Source organism: Setaria viridis, chromosome 3, assembly GCF_005286985.2.
Source record: "Setaria viridis chromosome 3, Setaria_viridis_v4.0, whole genome shotgun sequence".
Lineage (NCBI taxonomy): Eukaryota > Viridiplantae > Streptophyta > Magnoliopsida > Poales > Poaceae > Setaria > Setaria viridis.
In genome coordinates this window covers 1,613,934-1,639,156 of record NC_048265.2, presented here as the reverse complement: position 1 = coordinate 1,639,156, position 25,223 = coordinate 1,613,934, and the positions used below count along the sequence as shown (strand labels likewise).

At 44.3% G+C, this 25,223-nt stretch overlaps 3 protein-coding genes and 1 pseudogene across 3 annotated transcripts; 2 read left to right on the top strand and 2 right to left on the bottom strand.

Moving 5' to 3' along the window:
- Positions 1 to 242: 242 nt before the first annotated feature.
- LOC117850721 (transcription factor IBH1) lies at positions 243 to 1,798 on the top strand. Its single transcript, XM_034732582.2, has one exon. It carries the CDS (start codon positions 698 to 700, stop codon positions 1,331 to 1,333), a length of 636 nt encoding a protein of 211 aa, XP_034588473.1. The 5' UTR covers positions 243 to 697; the 3' UTR covers positions 1,334 to 1,798.
- A 7,491-nt stretch (positions 1,799 to 9,289) lies between these two features.
- On the bottom strand, positions 9,290 to 15,511 carry LOC117848308 (protein PELOTA 1). The gene is made up of 16 exons (XM_034729656.2): positions 15,307 to 15,511; positions 15,064 to 15,146; positions 14,365 to 14,440; positions 13,885 to 13,959; positions 13,754 to 13,810; positions 13,053 to 13,098; positions 12,705 to 12,780; positions 12,201 to 12,276; positions 12,056 to 12,088; positions 11,902 to 11,970; positions 11,571 to 11,677; positions 11,152 to 11,224; positions 10,947 to 10,985; positions 10,638 to 10,732; positions 9,788 to 9,894; positions 9,290 to 9,562 (listed from the first exon to the last, which is right to left on the bottom strand). Exons 1-16 carry the CDS (start codon positions 15,355 to 15,357, stop codon positions 9,489 to 9,491), a joined length of 1,137 nt encoding a protein of 378 aa, XP_034585547.1. The 5' UTR covers positions 15,358 to 15,511; the 3' UTR covers positions 9,290 to 9,488.
- A 144-nt stretch (positions 15,512 to 15,655) lies between these two features.
- LOC117848309 (uncharacterized) lies at positions 15,656 to 20,378 on the top strand (annotated as a pseudogene).
- A 278-nt stretch (positions 20,379 to 20,656) lies between these two features.
- Positions 20,657 to 23,252, bottom strand: LOC117848307 (probable amino acid permease 7). The gene is made up of 7 exons (XM_034729655.2): positions 22,948 to 23,252; positions 22,583 to 22,816; positions 22,290 to 22,383; positions 21,969 to 22,186; positions 21,746 to 21,879; positions 21,406 to 21,633; positions 20,657 to 21,307 (listed from the first exon to the last, which is right to left on the bottom strand). The coding sequence occupies exons 1-7, from the start codon at positions 23,024 to 23,026 to the stop codon at positions 20,900 to 20,902; spliced, it is 1,395 nt and encodes a 464-aa protein (XP_034585546.1). The 5' UTR covers positions 23,027 to 23,252; the 3' UTR covers positions 20,657 to 20,899.
- Positions 23,253 to 25,223: the final 1,971 nt, after the last annotated feature.

Genomic DNA, 25,223 nt, shown 5'->3' with positions numbered 1-25,223 from the left:
ATGGGGGTTACTCAGCTCGTTAATCCGCGTAGAAATTGGGGACTTGTTTACTTGTTTGGAGGAAGTAGTAGAAATGAAATGATTCTTCGTCCGACCGCCGTCCGACCAAAGTGCTTTTCTATCTTTCACAGGATTCCATTATCCCACATGCAGGAGTGGGGAGTTGTTTGTTGTTCACTTGATCTTATTCTCTCTCCTCACCCTCTCTCTCTCTGTACCTGTTTCATCTTGCACCGGAAGAAAAATAACACCCCTCTCTCTCTCCTCCATTTCCCTGCTGCGGCGCGGCCTTTGTTTTGTCTCTCGTTGTCAACAAGGTATTATAGGACACAGGATCTTGCTGAGGACATCTGTGTCAGAGCCGTGTTCCTCTCCCTCTCTCTCTACTGCCTCTCTTCCTTTCTCTCTCTATAGAAGATCATGCACAGCACAGCACAAAAGCCAGGCAGGCCCCTCTCCTGATCCTCTGTGTCAGAGCCCAAATCTCCCTTTCTCTCTCCTCCCCACCCTATCTTCCCCGACCTTAACTCCCCCTCCCCTCTCTCTCCTGCTGCTGCTCTCGCTCTCGCCTTCCTCTCTCCTGCCTCCCACGACTCCCTCTCCTGCCTTTTAAGCAACGCGCCCGCCTCCCCCGGAGTTCTCTCCCTTGATCCTCCAGCCTTCTCCCGCTCCGTCTCCTGCTGATCCGCGCCGTTTCATGGCACGGAAGAGAACGGCGCGCCCACCACCGCCTCCGCCGCCAAACCCTAACCCTAACCCTAACCGCCGCGCCGTGGCCAGCAGCGCCGCCACCGCCCCGGACCCGGCGTCGGGCTCGGCATCGCCGTCCAAGCGCATGCTGGCCTTCCACTTCCTCCGCGCGCTGGCCCGGATCCACAGCGCCACCCCCGTGCCGCGCCGCACGCGCAACATCCGCCGCGCGGCCTACTCGTCCATGGCGCGCGCCGCCAACCCGCGCCGCGCGTGGACGCAGGCGCTGCTCCGCCAGGTGCGCGTGTGCAGGGCGATGAGGTCGAGGCGCGCGGTCCTGCTGCGGAGGCGCGTCTCCGGCGCGCCACCAGCTGCATCGCCAGCGCCTCCACTCGGCGCCGCCAGGAGCACCGTCTCTGCCGCCGGAGGGACGTCGGCGGCGGCGGCGGCTTTGCCCAGGGGCGGGCCGCCTCCGCGGCAGGCGGGGGAGCCGGCGAGGGCCGACGCGCTCCGGCGGCTGGTCCCCGGCGGCAGCGAGATGGAGTACTGCAGCCTCCTCGACGAGACCGCCGACTACCTGCGATGCCTCCGCGCGCAGGTGCAGCTTATGCAGAACCTCGTCGACCTCTTCTCCGGCCAATGATCGAACCAGTAATTAATTAATACCGCATGGTTAATTAATTCTTGTTCTTGCACCGCCGATCATATGCTTCTGCTGCCCCTGCTGCCGCTGTTTGTATCTAGATCATCGCATATCTCTTGTTCATGTCACACATGAGATCGATGCATGATTAAGATATAGGAGATTGTTGAGGAGAGAGATTATTGTTGGTACATATGTTTAGTTGGTAAGGTTATTAGTAGGTGTATAGGTTGGGAACACATGGGAGATTGGAGAGGGAGATTGAGGTAATTAATTGTAACATATATAGAGAGAATTGAAGCATGGAGATCACATACATATAAGCTAGTGCAGTACTCGTTGTTGGGTAAGATGATTGGTATGCATATATGTTCGTGAATTGTGGAACCATGTCGTGTATCTTTTGTAGCTAGCTACACATGTAGGTAGCTGTTATATACACACACGCACTTTTCCGCCTGTCAATTTTTCACTTTTATGTAGGTCTATCTGAATGAGGAAGAAGGTAATTACATACTCATAGCATGGCATGGACCTTTACCATCAGTGGTTGCATGAATGCATGATGCATGCATATTGCTGCGCGACTCTCTCTTTTTCCCTAAGCTAGATGGCTGATTGAGTTAGCTGTATTAGCCCTTGTTTTTCTGTAGTATATAGCTGCTGCACATGTGTATGTATTTCTCTCTCTTTCCCTCCCTATCTCGCCCATTCATAGGCCTGGGAGAGAGAACTAGCTAGATGATGCTCTAGCTAGTTGTTGCCTTGTGTAATTGGAGTGCTAGGATGGTGGTTATGTTCAATTGGTTTGGTGGAGCGTTCCCTTTCTGCTCTCAAATTTGGGAAAGTGGGATCCACAGAGTCTATGAGGGATAGGGCTGCTGAACTTTGAGCTTGAGAAGACATATGACTTGTAGCCAAAGGAACCAAAAGACATTCTCTCTACAGGCAGTTAGCATCTTTTGATTAAAGGGCCTAGGTCCCTTTTGTTTTTTCCTTGGGAAATACATATTTTTTCCCCTCCTCCTCACCTTCCATCAACTACACCAACTAATTATCCCCGGTTCCTTTTTAGGTGCCACCGGCTCTAAAGAGTATTCTGTGTAATTGATGCTATCTTGTTTTTCTCTTTGATTCTTTTCTCGTCTGTTATTAATACTTGGTTGTTTTTTAACACATGTGATTGTTGCTTCCTTTGCGAGGTAAGAATCTGAAAGGCTTAATGTTGTCTCCTTCTCTTTGTTTCAACTGATCAAAAGAGAAGTAATTTGTGTGAAGAATTATGTTCCATATTGGGTAGGTTAAGCATATTTGTGCAAATTTTATCAAAACTATACGTAATTTAAGGCATTGCATTCATAAAGGTCGTTTCTCCTTTATTATTTGCTTGTTTGCTCTTTGCACATATGGTATACCTATTTATTTTGTGTAAACAAATTATCCATACAGTTTATATATTTATGAAGATATAATGTATTTAATTGTCTTTTTCTTGGACGCTCTATATTTTGGTTTTGGCACCATCTTAATTTAAGTGTGCACGCATGTTCACATATGTTTCAAAAAGACACAAAGCTCTCGATGTATGTAGACAAAGTATGTGCTGTGTGCATTACACTTAATTATAGGAGTATTAATTAGGTAAGATGGCCGTCCAATTCGAACAGCTAAATCAGTACTAACACCAAAATGGTACTTGAATCAACAGCTAATGTCATTTTGGATTCCGCCAATCCATAATTGGCCCACATGGTTAGCTGTACTAATAATTTGCTTGCTAGCTACAATTTAATCATCTTCCATTGATTAACATAAATATACATAACAATATGTTGCCCACTAATAATGGTGTGTGGTAGACCAAGACTGTGTACTGATTCCTTAATTCGGAGGTTTCTATACCAATGATGCACATATTCCTTTCCTTCTGTTGTGCTCTGTCATGTTTTACCTCTTGCACTACAGAGATGGCGAATAATCAAATCTAACAGACAGAGATATAACTATCAAATCATTTTAGCATGATGTCAATTATGTGAAGTTTCCCTGCATGCCAAGTTTAATAAGATCATAAGTATTTTTTCTTATTATTATTGAATTAAGAACATTGCTGTCAAGCAAGAACAAAAATTATATGGTCTTTTTTTTACTACGAAACTGGGTAGACAACTAGATATCACACATGATTAAGTAAAGGCAACATCCAATTTTGGAATAAACCTGGAGACCAAGCCAAGAAGATTAAATTATGTTGATCTTTCCGATCCTTACAAAGAAACAAAAAATGAAACTAACTTGTTTGCGTTGAATAAGAATGCCATGCGGACAGCTGATATCTTTTTTCATGTTAGGCAACTCAGAAGGTATCATTGTTGGAAAACAAGTATGCCATGAGGATATATATCATATGCCTATATGCAACACGGAACATAAGAAATACGACAAAATATTCTTTTTGGTAATCACTAGAGAGGCAGTTAGCTTTTCTTGTAATTAAGAGCAATAAGTGTATTCCGTGGTTTTCTTCTGTCTTAAATGATGAATTGTTTTTATACTTAAGGAGTCATGTGTGTAACGTACAGCTGGTAATCACCATTTTATTTTAGTTATACTTATAAATGCCACCACAGAAAACTGCATATTCAATGTAGAGGGCTTTCACAAAGATCCATTTCTTTATTTATATATATGCACAAGGGTGCATGTCATACGAATTAATAAACATTCCTAACATTTTCTATGGCTCCTGGTTTTCACCCATTATATAATGTAGTTGCCAACAATATTTTTCTGCTGATATATCCTAATGAAAAAAATGTTCACAAAAAAGTCCGAAATTATGATAAAAAGTACTAGTGTATTTATAAAGATACACCCATTCATAATAACTTAAAAATAATGTCCAACTGGTGGTCTAAAAGTAGTAAATTACTTGACCAAAAAAAAGTCAGATAATACTGCTGACTGTTTTTTCGAGTTTAGAAATGATCACCACTACACATGATAAATTGTGCAACCTTAATTTACTTTTTATTTTTATTTGATTCCAAAGCACCTTTGAGCTACAGACAACAATTACCTATTGTGTGAGAGCCTAGCTATACAGTAACCTGAAATCATATATAAACTTTATGTGGCCAGTGGACTACTGGTAAACTATTTCGAGAAACAGATATAAATCGTTAGAACTGAAGGCAATTTAAATTAGTTGAAGACAAATTCATTTCCATAGGCGCAGTTCGTTGTTGAATTCTGCAGAACGCACGTTACAGTTGTCGCCAGCTAGCTAGACGGACAAACTGGCTCCATCAGTTGGAGATCGTCAACATCAAAAATTAATTTCCGTTGCCTTCTTGTGATCTAATAAGAGCCTTTCCCATCCCATGCACATGCATGTTCCAAATAAGGTCCAGAAATCTCAGAAGAGCGAATAAATATCTGAAAACTTCTGAAGATTCTACACTGACATTTATATGTAACGTATTATAGCTAGCAAGTTTTACTGCTTTACCTGCATCTAAAAGCATACATGTAATCTGTTCAAAGAAAAAGAAGCATGCTTGTAATCTGTAAAGACGTGATTTCAAGTATAAGTCTTGACTTTTCTTTTCCTCCATGTGATTGCCTATAGATATGCATGGTGCATGTTTAGCGATACACAGATTAAGATGCCACTCTTGCCACAATATACCACGAGCCCTGGTTGCAGATATTACTAGCGGTTCTCGATCAATTTGTCGTTGAATTTGTGTTCCTACGGGGAAGATCACAATGTTTGGCGTCAGGTGGTGTGATGGGGAAAATTTTCTTTATCACCAAATCTAGCACAAGTTAACTAAAAAAAGCTCCCAATGCTAATTAATAAACCTTAAAATTATCATGAGATAGATGTTAGTTAGTACCAGGTTCTCAAAATTTTTGCCGTCCTCGAATTAGTGTTCTTGCATATCCTTGCATGAAGATGAACGCTTTGCGTGCTACTAGGAAATTCTAACCACCATCACGTGTATATGCACCATCTGCTTAAGTACTCCTTAGCTCGTCAGAACCTGTCCTTCACCTTTTAGCAGTCTTTAATTTCTGTTGTGTGGTTTTTAATGGTTTGATCTGATACTCTTCGCTTGCTATTCGGATCCTGTATGGATTATGGAACGCACGAAAGTTGTTCTATTAATTTCCTACATAAATGAATTTGCACTGTTTGTATAAACCTCTGACAGATTCGTTCTCATAAGATTTTTTTTTCCTGCATTTCCAAGCGTGGATTTAATTTTAGTGTAAACCTGCTCTGAATTTATTACCTTTATTTGAATTCGTACTTGCTATGAGTATTGGAGCATTACGACAGTATACATGAAAGTTACAAAAAGGGAGAAAATGTCAGCTGTTAATAACCGATCGAGACGAGAGGTCGCACCAGCTGGGAGATCGATCGCTTAACCCACGAAAAATCAAACCAAACAAAACGCAAAATCATTACATGCTGTGCTCTCTCTCGCGCGCGCTTTTCAAGCGACGGCCGGGAGCGTGAGCGTGCCGACGAAGGGGAAGTTGAGCTGCGGCAGCGTCACCAGCTGCCGCCGGCCGGCCGGGCCGGCCGCCGCGCCGGCGACTATCTCCATCAGCGCCTTCCTGATGGGCCGCAGCAGCGCCGCCACTAGGCGCCACCGCACCAGCCGTGACACGGACAGCCGGCAGCTCCTGCGCCGGCCAAGCCACACCGTGCCGCCGCTGTGCTGCCGCCGGCGCAGCAGCTTCTGCCGCCGCGCCCTCCGCTCCCTCCACCCGCCGCACCACCGCACCACCGAGGCCAGCCTAGCCATGATCTCCCTGCCTCTCGGAGCTAGTCTCGGTCCTGCGCTAGCTGGACACTGATACTCTCTGATGAGCGATATGATGACAGCGCTTAATCAGCTTAGCTGTGCCACTCCAGTGAAGAGAGTGAGCTTATATAGCGAGTGAGAGATGGGGTAGCATTTTGCAAGGCAATTAGCTAATTAGTAGGTGAGGTATTAGTAAGTTATTGTGGGTAGCCTGCTGTGATGATGATGGCGTGATGATTGCCATCACTGAAAGCACTGATCTAGCTCGCTAGCCCCTTGTTGCATCTCATGACACTCTCAACATATAACACTAATCATTTGCATGGCAGGCTATAAGTGTGCCCCACAAGAAAAGGATGTGACTTTTTTTTTTCAATTCCATTAGAAAATTAAAGGATGTGATTATATCATCACACGCCACCTGCATTCCATTCATACAGTGATAAGAACAAAAATTATAGTACTAAGTGGTAGTACAAGTATAGATACATTGTGATATTCTACAACATGGCCAACTCGGGGGTGTGGCTGAAGCATGCCAAAGACCTTAATTATCTTGTGGAACGTGGCCTAGCTAGCTAGCTGATGCTTTAATCTGTGCTCGACAAATGGGCTCGGCTCATGCTAGAGCCGCGTGAAGTGTTGCTGGTTCTTGGTGAGGTGAAGGGATGCCTGCACATTTTTGGGACCATCTTGGAAGGGATTATATTAAGAGTCAACAACAATAAGGTGACCAAAGTAGAAGGATTTCTCCTTTGTTTACAATGCCTAGCTGGTCCTTTCAGGTTCGTACGATTAGTGCCACCATTGTGGTTTATTATGCTAATAATTTAATTTGTAACTAGCAAGCTATGGACGACCATGGTGGTGTAATGGATCGAGGGCCTGGCTAGCAGCTCAAGTTGGATAATTTACAGGTAATGTAATGATTGGGTCCATATATATGTATGTATGTATCTTTTAATTTTGGTACTAAGTCTCATCAGCCTGATGATGTGTCAGGAAAGCAAAGCCTATGTGGTTGCTTGTATTAAATTGAGGAAGCAGCTAGGAGAGAGGATTGGATTCTTGTTTAATCTGTGTGAGGTTGAAGATGCATGGGTGGCGAGAGATGGATAGGCTACTTAACTAGGATCGTACGCACAATATGACGATGGCTGCCGATTTGTAGTCTTCGAAACGGGTGGGAGGGGTTGGATCAGCTCATCAGAACATGCTCATCTCCTGAGGGACAGATCGGTCAAGTTTAAGCAAAAACCCTGCCGGGGTTCGCGTACTTGCCGAGCTCAAAAGCCGGGACACAAGGCAAATTAAGCAATCTCTAGCTAGGACAATGTTTACTCAAATTACCTAGGAATTTCAGTAAAATCTGCCCTGCTGCCGTGGTCCGTGCCCTACTGATTGTACAGCAGACGGCTGAATTGCGAATGCAGAGGAGTAACTAGCTGATTACTATACTACTCACTACTTAACCAGGTGGTGCTGACGTCATGAATTTTACCAATAGCCTAATCCTAGGGTTTGACATTCGTCGGAATGGGATCGGATAAACATCTCATGTCCGGCATAAGTCCACTTGTAAAGTGGCATCGCCGCCCCAACTTGAGCTACTTGATTAAAATACCCCCAAGATAACACCGCAAGTAGCTTTATTAGGCAGTTACATCAACGAGCTAGGCTAGTCTCTCCTCCTGCGTTGTCCTACTCCTAGGCGCCTAGTGCCTTCGGATTATTCCTGATTAGACAGACTACGTTGACGCAACGAGCAATCGGTATCCATCTGTGAATTTCCAGCATTTTTCAATCGAAAATGCGAAATTTTCTTCCCAAGGGACAAATTGTTCGTGGCCACCACTGTGGGCCCGCGACGTGGATGGGCCTCCTTCCAAAAATACAAACCGTTGCCATTTGGCTCCTGGCGCCCCGGATCGCTCGGGGGAAGCGTGCGGCATTTGGCCCTTCCGTGCTTGTCACGTTGTAGAGCGTGACAGAATAAGAAAGAGATGGAAATGCAGCTGGGTCCACTGATAAGGGTTTCTTTTTCTGTGGGACAATAACCAATAGAATGTAATATGTGAGAGGAGAAATCTGATGATGTCGGAAAGCCACGAAGGTTTGCTATTCATTGTGTTCTACTCCACGGCACGGGCACGAGAAGATTAGAGAGAAATGACCAAGGTAAACCTCAGGTCAACGGCCATTTAGGCGGCTCAGCTAGTGATCCGAGCTGTTTCCCCTCTAGATGACGAAGCAAATCACATTGAGCTACGTGTTTACCGTTTTTTTTTTTGAATAAGCTACGTGTTTACCTTATGACCTGACTCTTGCCACATGGTAGTAGTGAGCAAACGATGGAAGGAAACAAGTTCGTGCACCATGATGTGCCAGTAAATTTTCATAATCGAAGTCCAAAACTTTTTATTTGTCGCTGGACATGCCGAACAACACGCCAAATCGATGAGTACAAACGATAGTCCGAAAAATGGCAGAAAATGCAACTCGTGGCCCATCGACTGTCACGCACACGTATTTTCTAGTGGTTTGGCAAATGATATACTTGGACTCCAAACACTAAACCACAAGATTCCGCTTTGTTGCCTTGTATGTATTCTGCATTTTTTTTGCATAAAAAACCCAATAAATTCAGCTGTCCAAGGTGATCTTGTGCATTCGTTCTCCACGACTACGACTCTCAGAGCAAGTATGGTCTATATCATGCTAAGCGTACACCCGTAAATAAAAGAAAGAAAAAAGAATAATCGAACAATAATGCAGACAGGTAGGCACAGGTTGGCCATCAGAGCACTAGGTTCCAGGAGAGTTCCAGCAGAGCGTAGGAGCATAAAGGTGTGATTCCATATAAAGTCATAAAATCGTGTCCTTTTTTCATGGAAAAAAAGGGTCCACAATCACACAACGGCTAATGCTGTACCGTGCCCGTGCTAGCAACACCCCCCACGAAAAATTAGTCCGATGTCTGAACCTCCACGGTTATGACTTTTCAAGTCAGAACATGTGATTTCCATGTACGCACCATGTTAAGTCAGTTTAAGTTTTGAAAGAGAAGGCTAACCCACAGATTACCAGGCTTTTATGCATGCTTGCCTTTTAAAACTCTAAGAACCAAGGGCCCTTTATCGAGAAAAGAATTAACAAATATGGCACAACAAACCATTTACAACTTGGATATCTTAAAAAGTAGGTGAATCTCTTTCCAGGATTACCTATATGACTATATCAAATCAGCAGCATAAAGTTACACATGATGTCGGTTATAAGCAAACAGACCACCACCAAAAAAATGTTAAACAGCTGCAGAGGGGTTGGTATGATCACATCTCGATGTCTTCTAGGTCAGGCAGGGGAAAACGAAGTATAGCTGCTATCCCTGTCAACTGCGCTAACTCTGTTCAAACAAACGACAAATGGAATTTAAACACAACACTGCAGCAAGCAATAAAAGTAAATAAACTTTACCTATTGCATTGAAAATGAGATTAAACAGAGGTCATGTTTACTATTACTGTTTAAAGCAAATCCAACATTATATAGCTTAGTGCATAAATTTTCATCGATCATAATGGAAACGAGCAACCAGATCAAAATCATAAGATAAGTGCATAGAACTCACGATCGCCGGAGACATGCATTGAAGAAAATATGTGCACTGTACCACCATATTTCTTGACTCCTTCAACCAACTTCACATACTTTTGCCTCGTAGCTATATCGGCGTTCCTGTAAGCGAACAAAAGGTTCGGTCATTATTTCTCAACAGTCACCACCAGAAATTCTATTATATGGACTAAGTAGTACCACTGAGAAGCATGATAGAACTGTGAATACTAATACACAGGTAGAATATCAGAATTAGAAGTTTGACAACTCATATGGACATAGGTTTGCAATGCATAAACTTCTGTTTCAACTTTCAACTAGACGTGCATAGGAACGATATTCATAGTATTGCACGACAGATATATCCTCCAGAAATATCAAGCTACCAAAGCTCGCAAAACACTCATGTGGAATATGGGGCATCACTTGCTATGGCCAGAATAAGAGTAAGAAAATGTTAGTGTTGACAGAATCAGATGTTAAGTGCTTGTGCGGAAAAAGACCTATTTGAAAACACAGTTAATATCATTAAACAAGTAGTGACAAGCTGTCGCCTGATATGATTCACATCACAGTAAAAGAAAAGGTAGACTGGAATGACTAGATTCCTTTCCCAAGTGTGTACTCATCATAGTTAGGTCTAATGAATATTTGAGAAAGCCCAGATAGTTCATTAATCTATTGTTTCCTCATCTATAGACTCTAGCAAGTTAGGACAGTAAGCTTATATAGAAATTTAGTCTAATACAATGTGTTGCATGGTTCAGTTTCACCATGACTGAAAAATCTTTGTTTCTTATCATTGTAATTTTCCTTATATCTGATTACAGAACATATTATCAGTTTTGATGAATGCAACTTACCGAAACAAAGTATCAGTTATTAAAAGAGTCTGAATAGCAAGACGGTCCTGTGCAATCTCAACATGCTTTGGTCCATAACAAGCACGAGCTGAATCCTGCAGATAATCAGCAAACATATATCTTCAATTAAGTTCATAAGCAGCTAAGCATATGAAATTATTATTTAAGTTTCTTTTGACAAAAGGTACCACTGAAAAAATACAAAGGGTCTAACTCTAATCCGTGGCACCAGAATAGAGAAGATCCATGTAACTATTGCAAGCTTCAAAAGGTACTATTAAAAAATTGGTTTCACTTGAAGACACTTACATTAGTAAGCATATTGAAGAAATCCTGCAAAGCTCGGACCTGCAAATTAGATAGAAAGACATATGAATATGAAACAGCTAAGAAAATCTGATATTATCTGTTTAGACTGGGTCTAATATGCTTTAGTAATCAAAGAAATTGTTTAAGAAAGCTCATACTTAAGTTAGCATACTTTGTGACATGTTCGATTCTGAGTCAGACTTACCTCCTGTGCTGCTTTTGTATCTTTTATCAGTGCCATGATGCCTGGGGTATCCAAAACTTCCTTCAAACTATGCCTAGCAAACAAATGGACATGTAAAGGAAAAATGATATGCTCAAACAAATAAATAACATGATCATTAAAAATCATTTGGCAAATACAGAATTAGCTAAGATTGTTATGGTTCCAGAAGGATTATTGCAGCTTATCACATGTGACGAACCACTTCTAAATAATAGTTACACATATCTGAGATCACGGAAAATAAGTTACCAACAGTTCATAATGCTAAACTGCTAGTGCTAGTGACATGCCATTCTGAAGATTAGATAGCAGTCCTAAATGTGTACAAATTACAGTGTTAAGAATCAACACATTATCCCCACAGACAAAACTATATACAAAACGATGGAAAAACTCACTTGTAACCTGATGTGGCATGTGCCAGAACAAGGCGTTGTTTGTTCTCAATTATTACCCTTAAATCTCGTCGTGCAGCTTCAAGAAACATATAATCACGGAATTGATCCTGTTAAGATAAAAAGGGAAAAGGGAAATAAAAATCACATAAATTGACCTTTTTTGCCTTAACATAGGAGCATTTTATTTTGTGCAAGTAACGCTTGAGACAGAATGACAGATGGACTCATTTGGTACCGTATATACTTACTGAAGAGTGAGCGTGTATCTAATAGCACAGCTGAAACTTATGCCCGTATAGAGGAACTATTATAGCAGATAAGTGAGGATTACCTTTGTAAAACCTGGGCTTGCAATTACAACACACTGGACTACTTCAAAATCAATGTGTTTCAGCAAAGCCTACAACCAAGCAATGAAATCCATTAGTCAAATGTGTCTGTGTGCATGTTCAAATTTGCTTGTGAACATCGTGTGCATAACTTACTTGCAAAACATGCTCAAAGAACTTCTTGAGGGCCTATACAAGAACAGCAGAAAGTGGAAATGAGTGAAAACCAAACACACCCACCCACCCACCCACACACACACACACAATTTTGTCCAGTAGTTAATAGAACCAATTATCATACCGACTCATAGCCAGCAATTGCAGGACCGTGCTTCCGAGGAATTGATGTTTCAATACGTGCCCTGGTCGCTGTTATGCTGTTTAGAAGAGAATGATAGATGTCAGGACAAGACAGGACGACATATATATGGCAACATGTGTTCTTCAATTGAAACTAGAAAACACTATTTTGATTGTGTAACCACTTAAGGGGAGGTAAGATAGAGATGAAAATACACTCAACATCTATCTTTTTTGTATATCATGTTCAAGGTATTACTATTCCTCTGAAAGAGCCAACATTGAATAAATGGTCACTTGCAGAACAGGGAATTTCATATAATGTGGGTGCAGCAAGCAAGGTCTCTACAAAGTGATATACAAACACTCTTAGCATGAGTGAGCCAGAGTCTAGAGGAGCTAATTGTTAAGAATAGACATATATAGTTAACAACACTGTCACCTTACAAGCTAGAGCAATTCAATCAATACTAGAGAAATCAATATTTGCAATAATTCTACTCACCTTTTGCCAATGAGGAATAAGTGGGCAAGTCCTTCTTGCATTAGAATAACTGCTAGATCAGCACTTGCAGAAGGATCTACAATAGGTTGGGTAGACTCAATTAAAACACTATGTTTTACATGAAGGAGCAACAATAGAAAGCAAGGAGATTTGGAAAAGCTTGTTTTCAAAAATGAAATGAAAAAGTGGTTTATTTCATGGTGAAATTAGCAGGACGGTCACCGCTGAATCAGACCAGGTATCATGCGTGCACCAGGTTAACACATTTATTTTAAAAATGGATGATGAGATGGACATTTGATTGAGCAGATAATCCATGTTTACAAACGACAGGACAAAATCACATACCACATGCTTGCTGGATGGTTTCAAGGGCTAACCAATCCCAAATTTCCTACACAAGATGTACATACTTCATTTAAGATACAGTAGCAACAAAACAGAATGAAATGCATCATCACAACCGTGCACCATAATAAGCATAGTGGAGAAGATGCTACTCTGACTTCAACAGATGAAAACAGAAAAACCATAACATCTTGGTTTATTTCCTAACTAGAAAACTATAGATGATAAAGACTGCAAAGAACATAGGTTCATGGGCAGCAACCATCAAGCTCAGAAACCTGAGTCAATTAGCACATCCAGCATAGCAAATATCGGATAACTACATAGAGGCCATGTCAAGTGCACTTAATAAATGTTGATATAGCTTTTATCTGCTTAGAATGTACAAGTGACATGGCAGCTGATGGAGGTGCTTAGTTTCTCCTATTACATCAACAGGTTGGTCTTGTCACAATAGCTACAGAAGAGGGGTTAAGGTTATGAAGAATAAAAAATATATATAGCACCATGTCTGGTGACTCTTAAGAATAAAGAAGCCATTTCAGCTTAGGCTTAACCAGTCTAACAGGACCTGAATTGATATTGTAGAGTGCAAAGAAACAGGTAATCATTATTAACAGAAAAGTGAGGCCAATGCAGATATACTGTACAGTCAAAAGGCACACATCTTGAGATAAACTTGCTTGACATTTAAACCATACCTTTCGTAGAACAAAAGGTCTCTTCAGCTCGAGCTCTAAAGTATGGAACTGGCCAATCTTCATTAATGAAGAAAGAGGTCAGCTTAACTGGGTATATTACACGGTAGAATTATTAAATAAATATCACTAACCTTCACATGATCATTCTCAGTGATATTTTTTCCACGCACACGTAAGACAGATCCCTCTTTGTCATAGTCTACAGACTTCATTCCAAAACAGAGGACACACTCAATTGCCAATCCAGATATATGGGTAAGGTTTGATAGCATAAGGAAAGAACATGAAACAAAACGAAGAGGAGCAAAGTAACTAAAATCAACGTCAGGGATAAAAACAACAGATTTATTTAACCACATCCTGAAAAGTACTTATATTTGGAAAAAAAATCAGTTTAGATAGCAAATTGTTAGGCTTTTACATAAGTATCTCCTGTAGTAACAGTTTCAATCATGCCCATTCTGTTACTTTCTTTCCAGATGCCACAAGTGATGTGGATAAAGATGGCACTCTTGAGTCTTGATAAACAATGATGATGGCTCTCAATTCACATGTTGAATGCTAATAGACAGAAACACCGGACAGATACAGATAGATAGATGATATATCACCTCTACTACGATTTCCAACTTAAGCTTCACACGCTCGGCATCACGCCCTCCAGATGCCACCTCTCTCAACACTTTCCTGTAAACCAGCAAAAGAACAGCAATTGCTTATAAGGAAATCCACAATTTCCATAACATGAAGGCTGTAAAAGTGTTTTAAATGTGCACACATACACCGATGCATGAGGGGCAGTGGATGGAGACTTCAATTACTATTCCGAGTTGTAGTTAGATCAAAGCCTTCAAAGCAATTTGGCATATCATATGTTTTTCGCACTAATACTGTTTGTGATCATCCATATAATTATTAACGTGTAATAATCAGTATGGAGCTGCAGCAGAGCATTTTGAATGAAAGGATAATTGGTGAACTTAAAGCAAAACCCATCCCAAATCCAAGTCAATAGCTGAAAATTATCCGTCTCTCATGTTTGTTGCCGTATAACAAATAAACTAACCAGGCCTACTACAGCTATCTCCCCTAATTTTACATCCAGTTTCAATCATAGGCCGAGAGCCATAGGAGTGTAAAATTAACAAACCCAGAAGCTTTAGAGAACATAGCAGCTTTCTTAAATGCAAAACATAATTGCTTAAGTTGCGGTAGTTTACTGCATCCACCAGAGGACTTACTACGAGTATAAGAGCTGAAGCAAGCTGCAAGCTAAAGCAAGCTATAAGAGTACCAGAGGACTCACTCACCGAACAGTGACCGCTTGGAGATTGTCCCCGATAGCAATGAGGTTGTACGCGTGCCACAGGTCGTCCTCCTCCTCCGGCACTAACTGCGAACCACAATTCCTAGCCAATCAAAAACCAACCCCACGGAATCCCAACGATTGGGTCAGCCCTAGCCCCAATACAAGGCAAACCCAACAAGCAACTGGACTGCTCGGATAGGGATCACCCAGCGACAGAGAGAAAGAGGCGGAAGGAAAGGGGGACCTTGACGGATCCGGGGCCGTTGCGGACAAGGTCGCGGTGGACGAGCTTCATCGCCCCGGCCGCAGGATCGAGGTCTAGCGCGCGGCTTTGCGTCGACGGCGGCGTGCGAGGCGGGGGAGGCGCGGCGGACGGCGAGTCGGCGAGGGATGGGAAAGTATCGACTTCGAGTACGAGAACGGGGCAGCCGTGATTTGATCGGACGGAGCAGAACACGTATGGTACTACAAAGCGGTTTCTGCGAAATGTAATCATGGCTGGGCTTGCCTTTTATGACCAGCTTCGATATCTACGTGGGCCGGGCTTGGTGACCCCGCTGGCCCGCTGCAGTACCGCGAGCGATCCCCACCGGGAGCAGAATTTCGCTCGGCCAATGGAGGAGATGCAGAGTTGCAGACAGTCGCGGCGGCGCCGGTGCTACCCACCATGGCAGGCACGAAAGACCCTCCTCCTGTGACCTCATCTTCTTCTTCTTCTTCTTCCTCTTCCTGTTGCTTTGCTGCTGGTCTGAGTGGCGCCCGTTGATGTGGAAGAGGGGGAATTCGAGGCGCGGGGCGTCGTTGACGTCCACAGGCCGCGCACGCTGGCCCGCCGCCGCTCGCACCAAGCTTTTCGATGCCGCGGCTCGCGTCGACCTTTCGAGCTCCGCGCCGTCGAGGTCTTCTTCGAGCTCCAGGACCTTGCCGAGCCACGCCACCGCCTAGCTCGGCCAGACCTGGCGCCTCCTCGAGCTCTGCCGATCGATGCTGCCGGTGACCACCCTGTGCAAATCCGACCCTCCGGAGCTCAGGGAAGGAGAATGTGAGGGATTGTCTGCCGATGCTTTTAGCGTGGGAAGAAGGTGAAGAGCTGCAAGATTTTCACACTGTTAGCTCTAACTGTGACGGAATGTTATTTTCAGATAATGTATCCTTCTTCTTTGATGGTATTTCGCGTGACGCAGCTCTTTTCCGGAAGTGACGTTCTTTCGATGAACTAATTTTCCCATAATTTTCCGATTTCTATGTCGAATTCGGGTTGGAAGGTGAGAATTAGGATTTCGTGTTGGATTCAAGTTCGACTACTGTTCTTCGTATCATCCCGACCCACCCCCCGTCGATTCTAGAGGTGACGAGAGGATTCCCGTTCCGCCTAAACCGAAGAGGAGTCCGGCGCCGGCGAGTTGACAGATTAGGAGAAGAACAAAAGCCACGGTGAGCTCGCACCGACAGGAGGACTCCGGGGGTGGCCATTGAGAAGAAGCCAAAGCCGCCGGACGTGGATAGGTTGGCGGACGGGGCCTTGGAGTATGGCGGCAAGCGGTGGCAGTACGGGGCCGGTGCCTAATGAGAGGGAGAAGACTCAGGCGGCGGCGACGGAATTGGTGGGCGGGAGCAACACAGGCACCGAGGAGAAGCAGCAGAGGAACACGCTGGCAGCCGCAGCAGGAGAGGGCTTCAGTTCCTTACCTGCTGCACCCATTACCAGCACCCCGCCGCTACCTCCTCGCTGCCAGCCACTCCCCTCGTCTGGCAAGCGGAGGAGGATCTCCAAGGTTGCTGCAAAAGGTCACCTTCTTCTCAACTCAAAACTTGGAACTTTTCCTACTGCACAAGTGCACAACTAATCTTTGCTGCATCTTTTTCCACCTTTCCATAGATCCTCGTAGAAATCTTCCTACTGTGGTGAAGCCCAAAGACCCATATACTGCCGAGAGTGTCTCCAGCCCAAGAGAAAAGGCACTTATCCGGGAAGCGGCACGCTCAGTCGTTAGCGTCTCCGCCATTGCACACGGTAAAATTGGTTGATGAACACGAACCTGATTTTTTTTTAGAAAAGGGAATAATTTCCGACCTCTGCGACCGCACACAGCCAACATGAACCTGATTTAATCCTCCTATATGCTGATGATAACGCCCACATCTGTTTGCAGATGGGAAGTTCATTAACCAATGCACTGGCATCTGCATCGGTTGGAAGGAGACCAAGAAGTGTGCTAGAATATTAACTAGTTCTGGAGTTGTATGTACACTTGATCCCAAATTTAAGGTACAGACAAAGCTTTCAATGTTAAATTTTGTGGAGCTTGCGTTAACTTTAGAAATTAGGTTTAAGGACAAGTTATCAGTAACTTTGTGAGCTGCAGAATGGAAGATATGTGCTTCTACTTAATTTATTCATTTTCGGCTATCACATTTCCCACATTTTTTTGCCAATCCCTGACATCTCTTGCAAAACATCTACTAGTGCAATCCAACCAATGTTTATTACCTCTTCACATGTAGCCGCAACAAGGTTGCTACATTGTAGAGTTCATGTGTGTGTTTTTCAGATTTGTGTAATAGTGCTATGGGCTTGTTTATCTTTTCAGAATTTCTTTTTTTCCCATGGTTCTTATCTGATTGGCTATTTTCTTGACCCTATTGCACAATACATCTAATGAAACCTCTTTTCTACCCTTTCAGCTACACATTTGCTTGCCAAATAGGGCCGCCGTAGAGGGATAACTCTTGTTCTTCAATCAGCATTATGATATTGCTTTATTGGAGATCTCGTCCTAGTCAGACTTACCTTTGCAGACCCCCTCTTTTGGATCTAACCCAAACTACGGTCAGGAGGTTTTCATGTTGGGTAGGGGCGAAGAGTCTAATCTGGTGGCTAGGCATGGGAAAATCTTGTGGTTTGAAGACCCAGATGATTTAGTGTGCAACTACCACATGTTTCTTAACTGTGAACCTCCTAAGGTACTAATAGCATTATTATTTCCCAGTATTGTATTCTTACTTCATCGCACAGTTTAGTTAATAGTATTTCTTTGATGTAGGGTGGCACTGGAGGACCGGTGATTGACAATGATGGCAATGTCACTGGGATGGCATTTGATAATGGTGGCCCAAATCTTAGTATTCTTTCCATCTCCACCATCCTTACATACATTGAAATGTGGATGAAGTTCAGGTTCGTTAACTTTGCTCAATGTTGCGCTGATGTTATTACTTGCTTAATGTTTATAACATCTAAGTTAATTGGTTTTAAAATTCAACATAATTTTTTTTGAGTTGTAAGCAGTGTTTGTTCCAATTTGCCTTATGTGTATAGAATTTGCATTTTAACATTCTTTATTCACTGAGCTGAGCAATTTTCCCCTTGCCCCGTGTAGAAATATATGCTATTAGGTTTAATGAATCTATAAAAATGGGAGCCTGTACTAACGAAGTTTGAAAAGGTGGTTGACAATGTTGCTTCTAGATAGACTGGAAAATTGGCTAGTGACATTACTGCCATACAGCATGTACTAGCTTGGATCAGTTAGAACCCATATATCCGAATCATCAAGTATAATGGCATATGCTCAGACTTTGAGCAAGTTGCAATGTTATGTGCATAAACTTGGTATTAAGGGCAAACCTGTGATTAGCTTGGTTCACTTCAACAAACGTGGTCCATGAAGATTCATGGAGCTTGCTCAATCTGTCTCAAGAGCTAATTAATTTTCAAGTCGAATTTTAACACAAGGAACTAGAACGGCTGCCGCTTCATATAGACCTATCTTGTTTTGGACGGTATCTCCTTAAAGTTCAGGCAGTGGATCCTTGGGAGAAAAGATAAAAACTCTTTTAATCGTATCCACTTTTAAAATTATGACTCCATAGTCTTATATTGCAAATAATCATGTTTCATGCATAACTTAATTTAACAGGGTCTAGTATTTTAAGACAAACCGAATGTATCCTTGAACTTATGCTAATGCATCATTAAAGTGACATTGACATGGTCTTATGAAACTGCTGCATTTGGCTTCTTTGTGATAATTTTTTAGAGCTGATTGTTTGAATCCAACTTATTTCAGTTGTATTGCTCGCCCTGTACATGGTTTGAGCTTGAGAACAGTGGAGCTGCTGGACGTGTCACTCCAGGAGGTGATCTCTCTTGATCACAACATCAACAATGGGTACATTGTAGACAGGGTATGACTCTTCTGTTCAGTGTGTATTGAGCTCTATTGAGACTATGATACAGGAACATTGTAATTCCTTTGAGAGTTTGACCTATGTAGGTAGATATTGGTTCTACTGCTGAGAAGCTTGGCATTAGATATGGAGATGTGATTGTCTCGTTTGACGGGCTGCGTGTCCAAACTCTACCTCAGGTGAAAATTATATATATCTAATATTATTGGTTGTTTTCAACTTAAAAATATAACTATGGCTGATGAGATCAAATTTTGTCTGCAGTTGGAAGATTATCTTCTTTCACTTGGTTGGGGATTCTTGCAAGGAAACACTGATTCAAGCTCCACCGTGGATCTCAAGGTTTGTTTGATGTTTGCAATGCCAAATGTTGAATATGCATATTAATTGAAACCAACAAAAAGTACTAATATTTGTGTTCCTTTGGTTCTTATAGCTTGAAGTTTATGATCTCCTTGAACGTGGTACAAGAAGCATCGCCTTGCCTGTTGAATTATGTGGTGCTTCGGCATGAGAAAACAATATTTATAACTAACATATGTAAGCGTGCCCCCTGGCTGCCGAAGGCTGTGGGCGGGCATGCCGTCCGCCCATCCCTATGGGAGCCGGGCATGCCTACGCCATGGACGTCGCCTCATGGACTTCGATCAGATGCGCAGGGGGTGCTGGGAGTAGAGGGATTAGGGAGAAATAATGGGCGGAATCGGCATACAAGCACCGGATCTGCCCGTTTTGCCGGTCTTCATGGCGGCGGAGTGCTCCGGCGTGCCGGAAGCCCGGAATAGAAGGGGCGGTGGCACATGGTTGCTGGCCTAAGCGGCGGCTTTGTTTCAACGAAGAAGAGGAGAACGACGAGCGGAGGTGGATGATGGAAACATAAGCGAACCGTACGGGGAATGTGCGTAAACAATGGCACTCTACGAAGATGTTTGAAACATGAGTTTTTAACACATCTTCATGAACTCCACAAAGTTCTTGAAGTTGATCCTCAGATCCATATTTTTTCAAAGCTGAGGTGTTTGGGAACCTCATACGGCTCCTCATTCAATTATTTCGAAGGGATCCGTTTCCTCGTTCGAGATGCTCTTTTTCAATGGTCTTGAAGATAGAAATTTTGCATTTTTATCTATGAGGTTACAACCAAGGTCGTGGCTTATTCCTTAGATACCGTCATTGTTTCTTCTCCGAGAAAAGAAGTTGACGACCCGATTTGAGAGTGGACCAGTCCCAAACAAGTCCTTATTTCCGAGTTGCTATGATTACACACAAGCGTGCGTGTTTTCACGCAATGAGGGTAGTAGTCTCTCCAATCTCTTCTTTAATATGTGTATAGACGCGCACACGTGTGTGCGTGTAGTTATGTACATCCTATGTGTGTACCTTAAAAGGACTTGGCCCATAGATGCTCAATGAGATTCGTTTTGCTGGAAAATTGTTGCCAAGTATCATACATCATTATCAACAAACTAGAGTTTTCAATGTAAAACATAAGGTTCAGAATCATCAGAACGTCCAAAAGGAACAAGAAATGTGTAGTAGGTTATAGGTTGTTCTCTACTAGCCTTCTCTTTACATCTCCCGTGACAGAAAAGCACTAGCCATGCATGCCGCTCCATCACATATTCACATGTATCACTTGCCCTACACTACCCGAGCCTCTTCCTGATGACGCCCTCCACGGAACCGACGAACGCGAATGTGCCGACGACGAAGCAGAGGGCGCTGAATGCCTGGAGCGCGACCCAGCCGCGCGTCCACGGCGGGATCCCCCGCTGGACGCAGTACATCTCGACGGGGAGGTAGATGACGAGGGGCCAGAAGATGAGCGCGCCCAGCACGCCCAGCACCTCGTTGAAGTAGGGGAACAGCAGCGCCAGCCCCGTCGTGCTCGCCACGTACGCCGTCCGGAAGCACAGCCGCTGCAGGTTCAGCTTGTAGCTCGCCGCCGGCAGGCCCGGCACCCTCACGGCGTAGAACCTGTTCACGAACGCGCTGTTCGGGAACTTCGCCGTGAAGCAACGGTCGGCGAACGTGAAGATCTGCTGGCTAAACATCTGCAGAGATTTGAAAATCATTAGCATGGTTTCAACAAGCTCTCTGTCCAAGTCTCTGAAATAATCAAATAATTCTTAGCTTGCAGTGGTCAGTTTACCTGGTATCCACCTAGCAGGTGGAGCACGATGCAGGCATTGGCGAAGTCTATGAGCCAGTAGGGCTCGTAGAAGCCGAAGCCGGTGAGGAGGTTGCCCGGAGCGGCGTTGCCGAAGGCGGCGTACCCGAAGCAACCGACGCCGAGGTAGAAGAAGGTGGTCGCCAGGACCGCGATGACGTTGCCCTTCTGCATCGTCTCGCTCTCAGGTGGCGGTGATTTCAGCGTGTCCTGTGTGGATGGAGTTTCACCAAAAAGATGTTTCGTCGCTTTCAGTGAAATGGATAAAGGCAGCTCGATCCGTGTACCTGCTGAACAGTGATAAAGTTCAGGTTGTACCTACCTGTATTTCCAGTAGGACTAAGGTGTACGGGTAGGCGAACGCGATGTCGCCGATTGCTTGAGCCACTCGCCAAACTTTCTGCGCCGGCGTGCTCATCGGAACGCCGGCGATGCTTCCTTTGATCGTCCCATTTTCTGATACAAGATTGGCGTCCATGATTCAAGAGCTAATTTTCTGAATATGCTTCGTCAGCTCACTGGAATGGATCGATCAAGCACGTTACCTATGGTCTTGGCGAGTCCGAGGCCGAGCCCGATGGTGGCATAGGTGAAGGACATGATGGCGGCGACGACGGAGAGCCACGTCATGTTGTGGAAGTTGGGTATGAAGGACAGCACCAGCTGCGCTGCTCCGAACAGCAGCATGTAGAAGTGCTCGTCGTGTGCGTCGCAGGGGGCGCCGTGCCCTTCGTTGTGGTAGCAGTTGGCCCTCTTGATCGCCCTGCCACGAGGAGTTGTGCTTGTGACTCTCGGTAACGGGAACTATTTTGCCATGACTGGATAGTGGCTACCAACTGAAAATCCATGACAAAGATCAGAATCACCTGAGACAAGTCGCGGTAGTGATGGTGTAAGCAATTGCAGTCCCGTACAGGTTCAAGTACTGGAGCAAGCCACAGAGCCAGGTGCGCTTCTCCCCTGTACGTTTGGCTCATCAGTTGCCACAGAAAGATAACAAAGCTTCCAGTAACCAAAGACTAAGATTTTTTTTTTGAACGGAAAGAAGAAAAGGATCGTTTTGAAAAAAGTACTACTCGTGGCAGTAGCTAACAAAGATGTCGTGAAAAAAAGGCCACAGGATTTGATGATCTGAAAAGGGGCAGCAGCCAGCAGGTACCTAGGTGCGTCCTGACGGCATCCATGTAGGTGTAGTTCCTCTGCCTTTTCTCCAAGTCAGGGGATCTGTAGCAGTGGGACAGCAGGAAGGCCGAGATGTAGGTGACGAAGGCGAAGCAGACCATGGCGACGGGGCCGCCGACCCATCCCAGCTGCGCGACGCTCCACGAGAGCGCGAGCACGCCGCACCCGATCACGGCGGTGATGATGTGCGCGAAGCACGTCCATAGATTCCCTGACGACGAGCAGCAAGAACACACAAAGAAAACCAGAGGAAGGCAGCCATGGCCGCTGTCAGCACGAGTACTGCTACTACTACTAACGCGTGGCCAGCTGTAGGCAAGATGAGAGAAAACTTGTAGGTACCGGTGCGCGGGGTGTGGCCATCGTCGTCGAGCTCGGGGGCAGCGGCGAGCTCCAGGGAGTGGCTGCCGTCGTGAGCCATTGACCTGCTAGCGGTGTTCAGAGCTGCAGTGTTTGACTCATGGAAGGACTAGGGAGGGAGGAGGACGAGCATGAGCTACTGAGATAACTCGTCTCTGTCACCCAATTGGTGTGTGTGGTTTGGATAGAGGGAGAGACAAAGACCTTGCGCAGACTTTTGTCTCGTCTCGTCGACAAGCCGGGATCGCGCCCTGGTTTAAGTGCGAAAACGAGGCGAGCTGCCGGTCTTGCCTCTTCCAGGCCTCACTGACAAGTCCAAGCTGCCGCACAGCCTGTACACCCATGACGGGAAGTACATTTTATTCATGTGCAGATCAACTTACAGAAACCCTGTCATTTGCAGACAAAAAAAGAGGCTAACAAGGGGACCTAGCCGGCCACATGCACTGTCAGAATCGTCCCTTTCTAGGAGACCCAAGTAGCTTGCACGAAACCGGAGTTTTTTTTTTCTCCCAGCCTCGAATTTGATTGATCGATCGATTGAGTTGTTTTCGAAGCTGTTTCGTGGATTACGCGTGCTATTACGATGATCACTGTCTCGGGTGACAAGTGATGTAGCTGCTGACAACATGACAGCGGAGTCCGTCGTTTCTTCCCCATTTTGTGTTGCTGATCCCGGCCTTCGCTGCCTGCCGCCTACCAGAAAGGAGAGTCATACAAAGAAGATGGGCTCAACAGACCGCCTTTCAGATGAGGATGACGGGGTTAGCATGGTACTCCTCTTAGCTTTCAACACGGTCACGTGATTGCTCTCCCCCCAATCATAAATCCATGGACAGAGACAAGCAAACCCTGAATCATTGGCGACCTATCAGTGATACCCTCTTCCCTCTGCTAGAGGAGCCCCTCCATCGATGGCGATCTGTGGACCGACAAGAAAAGCTGGCAATGGCAAGCAACGAGCCAGGCGCAGGCAGGTGGTGTTCACGACGTACACCGCAAGAATTAGAAAATCTACTGTAAGGCGCAGGCAGGTGGTGTTCACGATCTGTGGACCGACAAGAAAAGCTGGCAATGGCAAGCAACGAGCCAGGCGCAGGCAAAGAAAATAAGACCCGCATCCTGACAACACAGGAGATCGTGAATCCAGGGAATCTCAGCTCATGCCAATATTTTGTTCGCGAAGAAGATATCAGGGTTACAAAGACACCTGCATACGTGTTGAAAGGCGCAAGCAATTAGTCTGACCGTTGATATGTCCCGACTGAATTGAACAGGGCCAGGTGTGCACAGTGTACTACTACCAGAATCATTTTAATTCCACAAACAGAACTGAACAGCTTAGATCATGTTTATGCTTAAAATAAACTGAAACTAGTAGCTAAACGGCGCGTTTTTTTAAGCTTCTTCTGACCACGCTTCTCTCCACAGCTTCTTATAGAGGCGCTTTTCTCATATTAGTGCAGCTTATTTGAGAAGCACTTCTCCCCACAGTGGTACCAAACAATGCCACATGGATGTTCAGTATTGAGTGGAGCATGCGTGGTCGTTGAGCTTGGAATAGAACTTAAGAAAGCTTAGGGGGTGTTTGGATCGAGGTGCTAAACTTTAGCAGGATCACATCAGATGTTCGGATGCTAATTAACTGATTAATTAGCCTTAATAGATTCATCTCGCGAATTAGACTCCATCTGTGCAATTAGTTTTGTAATTAGACTATGTTTAATACTCCTAATTAGTATCCAAATATATGATGTGATAGGTGCTAAAGTTTAGTGGTGGGTATCCATACACCTTTAGTGCAGGCTCCTGCCGAAAATTCTTCTTGTGGCTATCCACCGTGTTAATTGCTAAAGGTAGTAAGCAAGCAGAAGGCGTCAGAAAACTCTGCGCCCTCCTTTTTAATGAAGTACAATGAGCAGCTCACATGCATGGTTCGTTCCGTAAAAGAAAGCTTTGCACCTGCAAAGCGAACTACTTAATCCCGACTTGGGTCATTTTATTTCTCCCTCCATAGTTCAGTCAAGTTTGCCAGAAGATTCATCATACATCAGGGTAAAGTCACTGAAGCCCCCATTGTTAATCATTTGATCAATTGCTTTCCCGAAGGGTCTGCCTACTTACTTCCAGCTAATGTGTTTTAACACCCAATATTTTCTTTGCGTGGGATCGAGATCCAACAGGCCACAGTTTCTTTTACCTCGTGCCACTCCTTCCCCTATCCAAACTTCCCTCTGGCTGGCAGCTGACTTTTCATT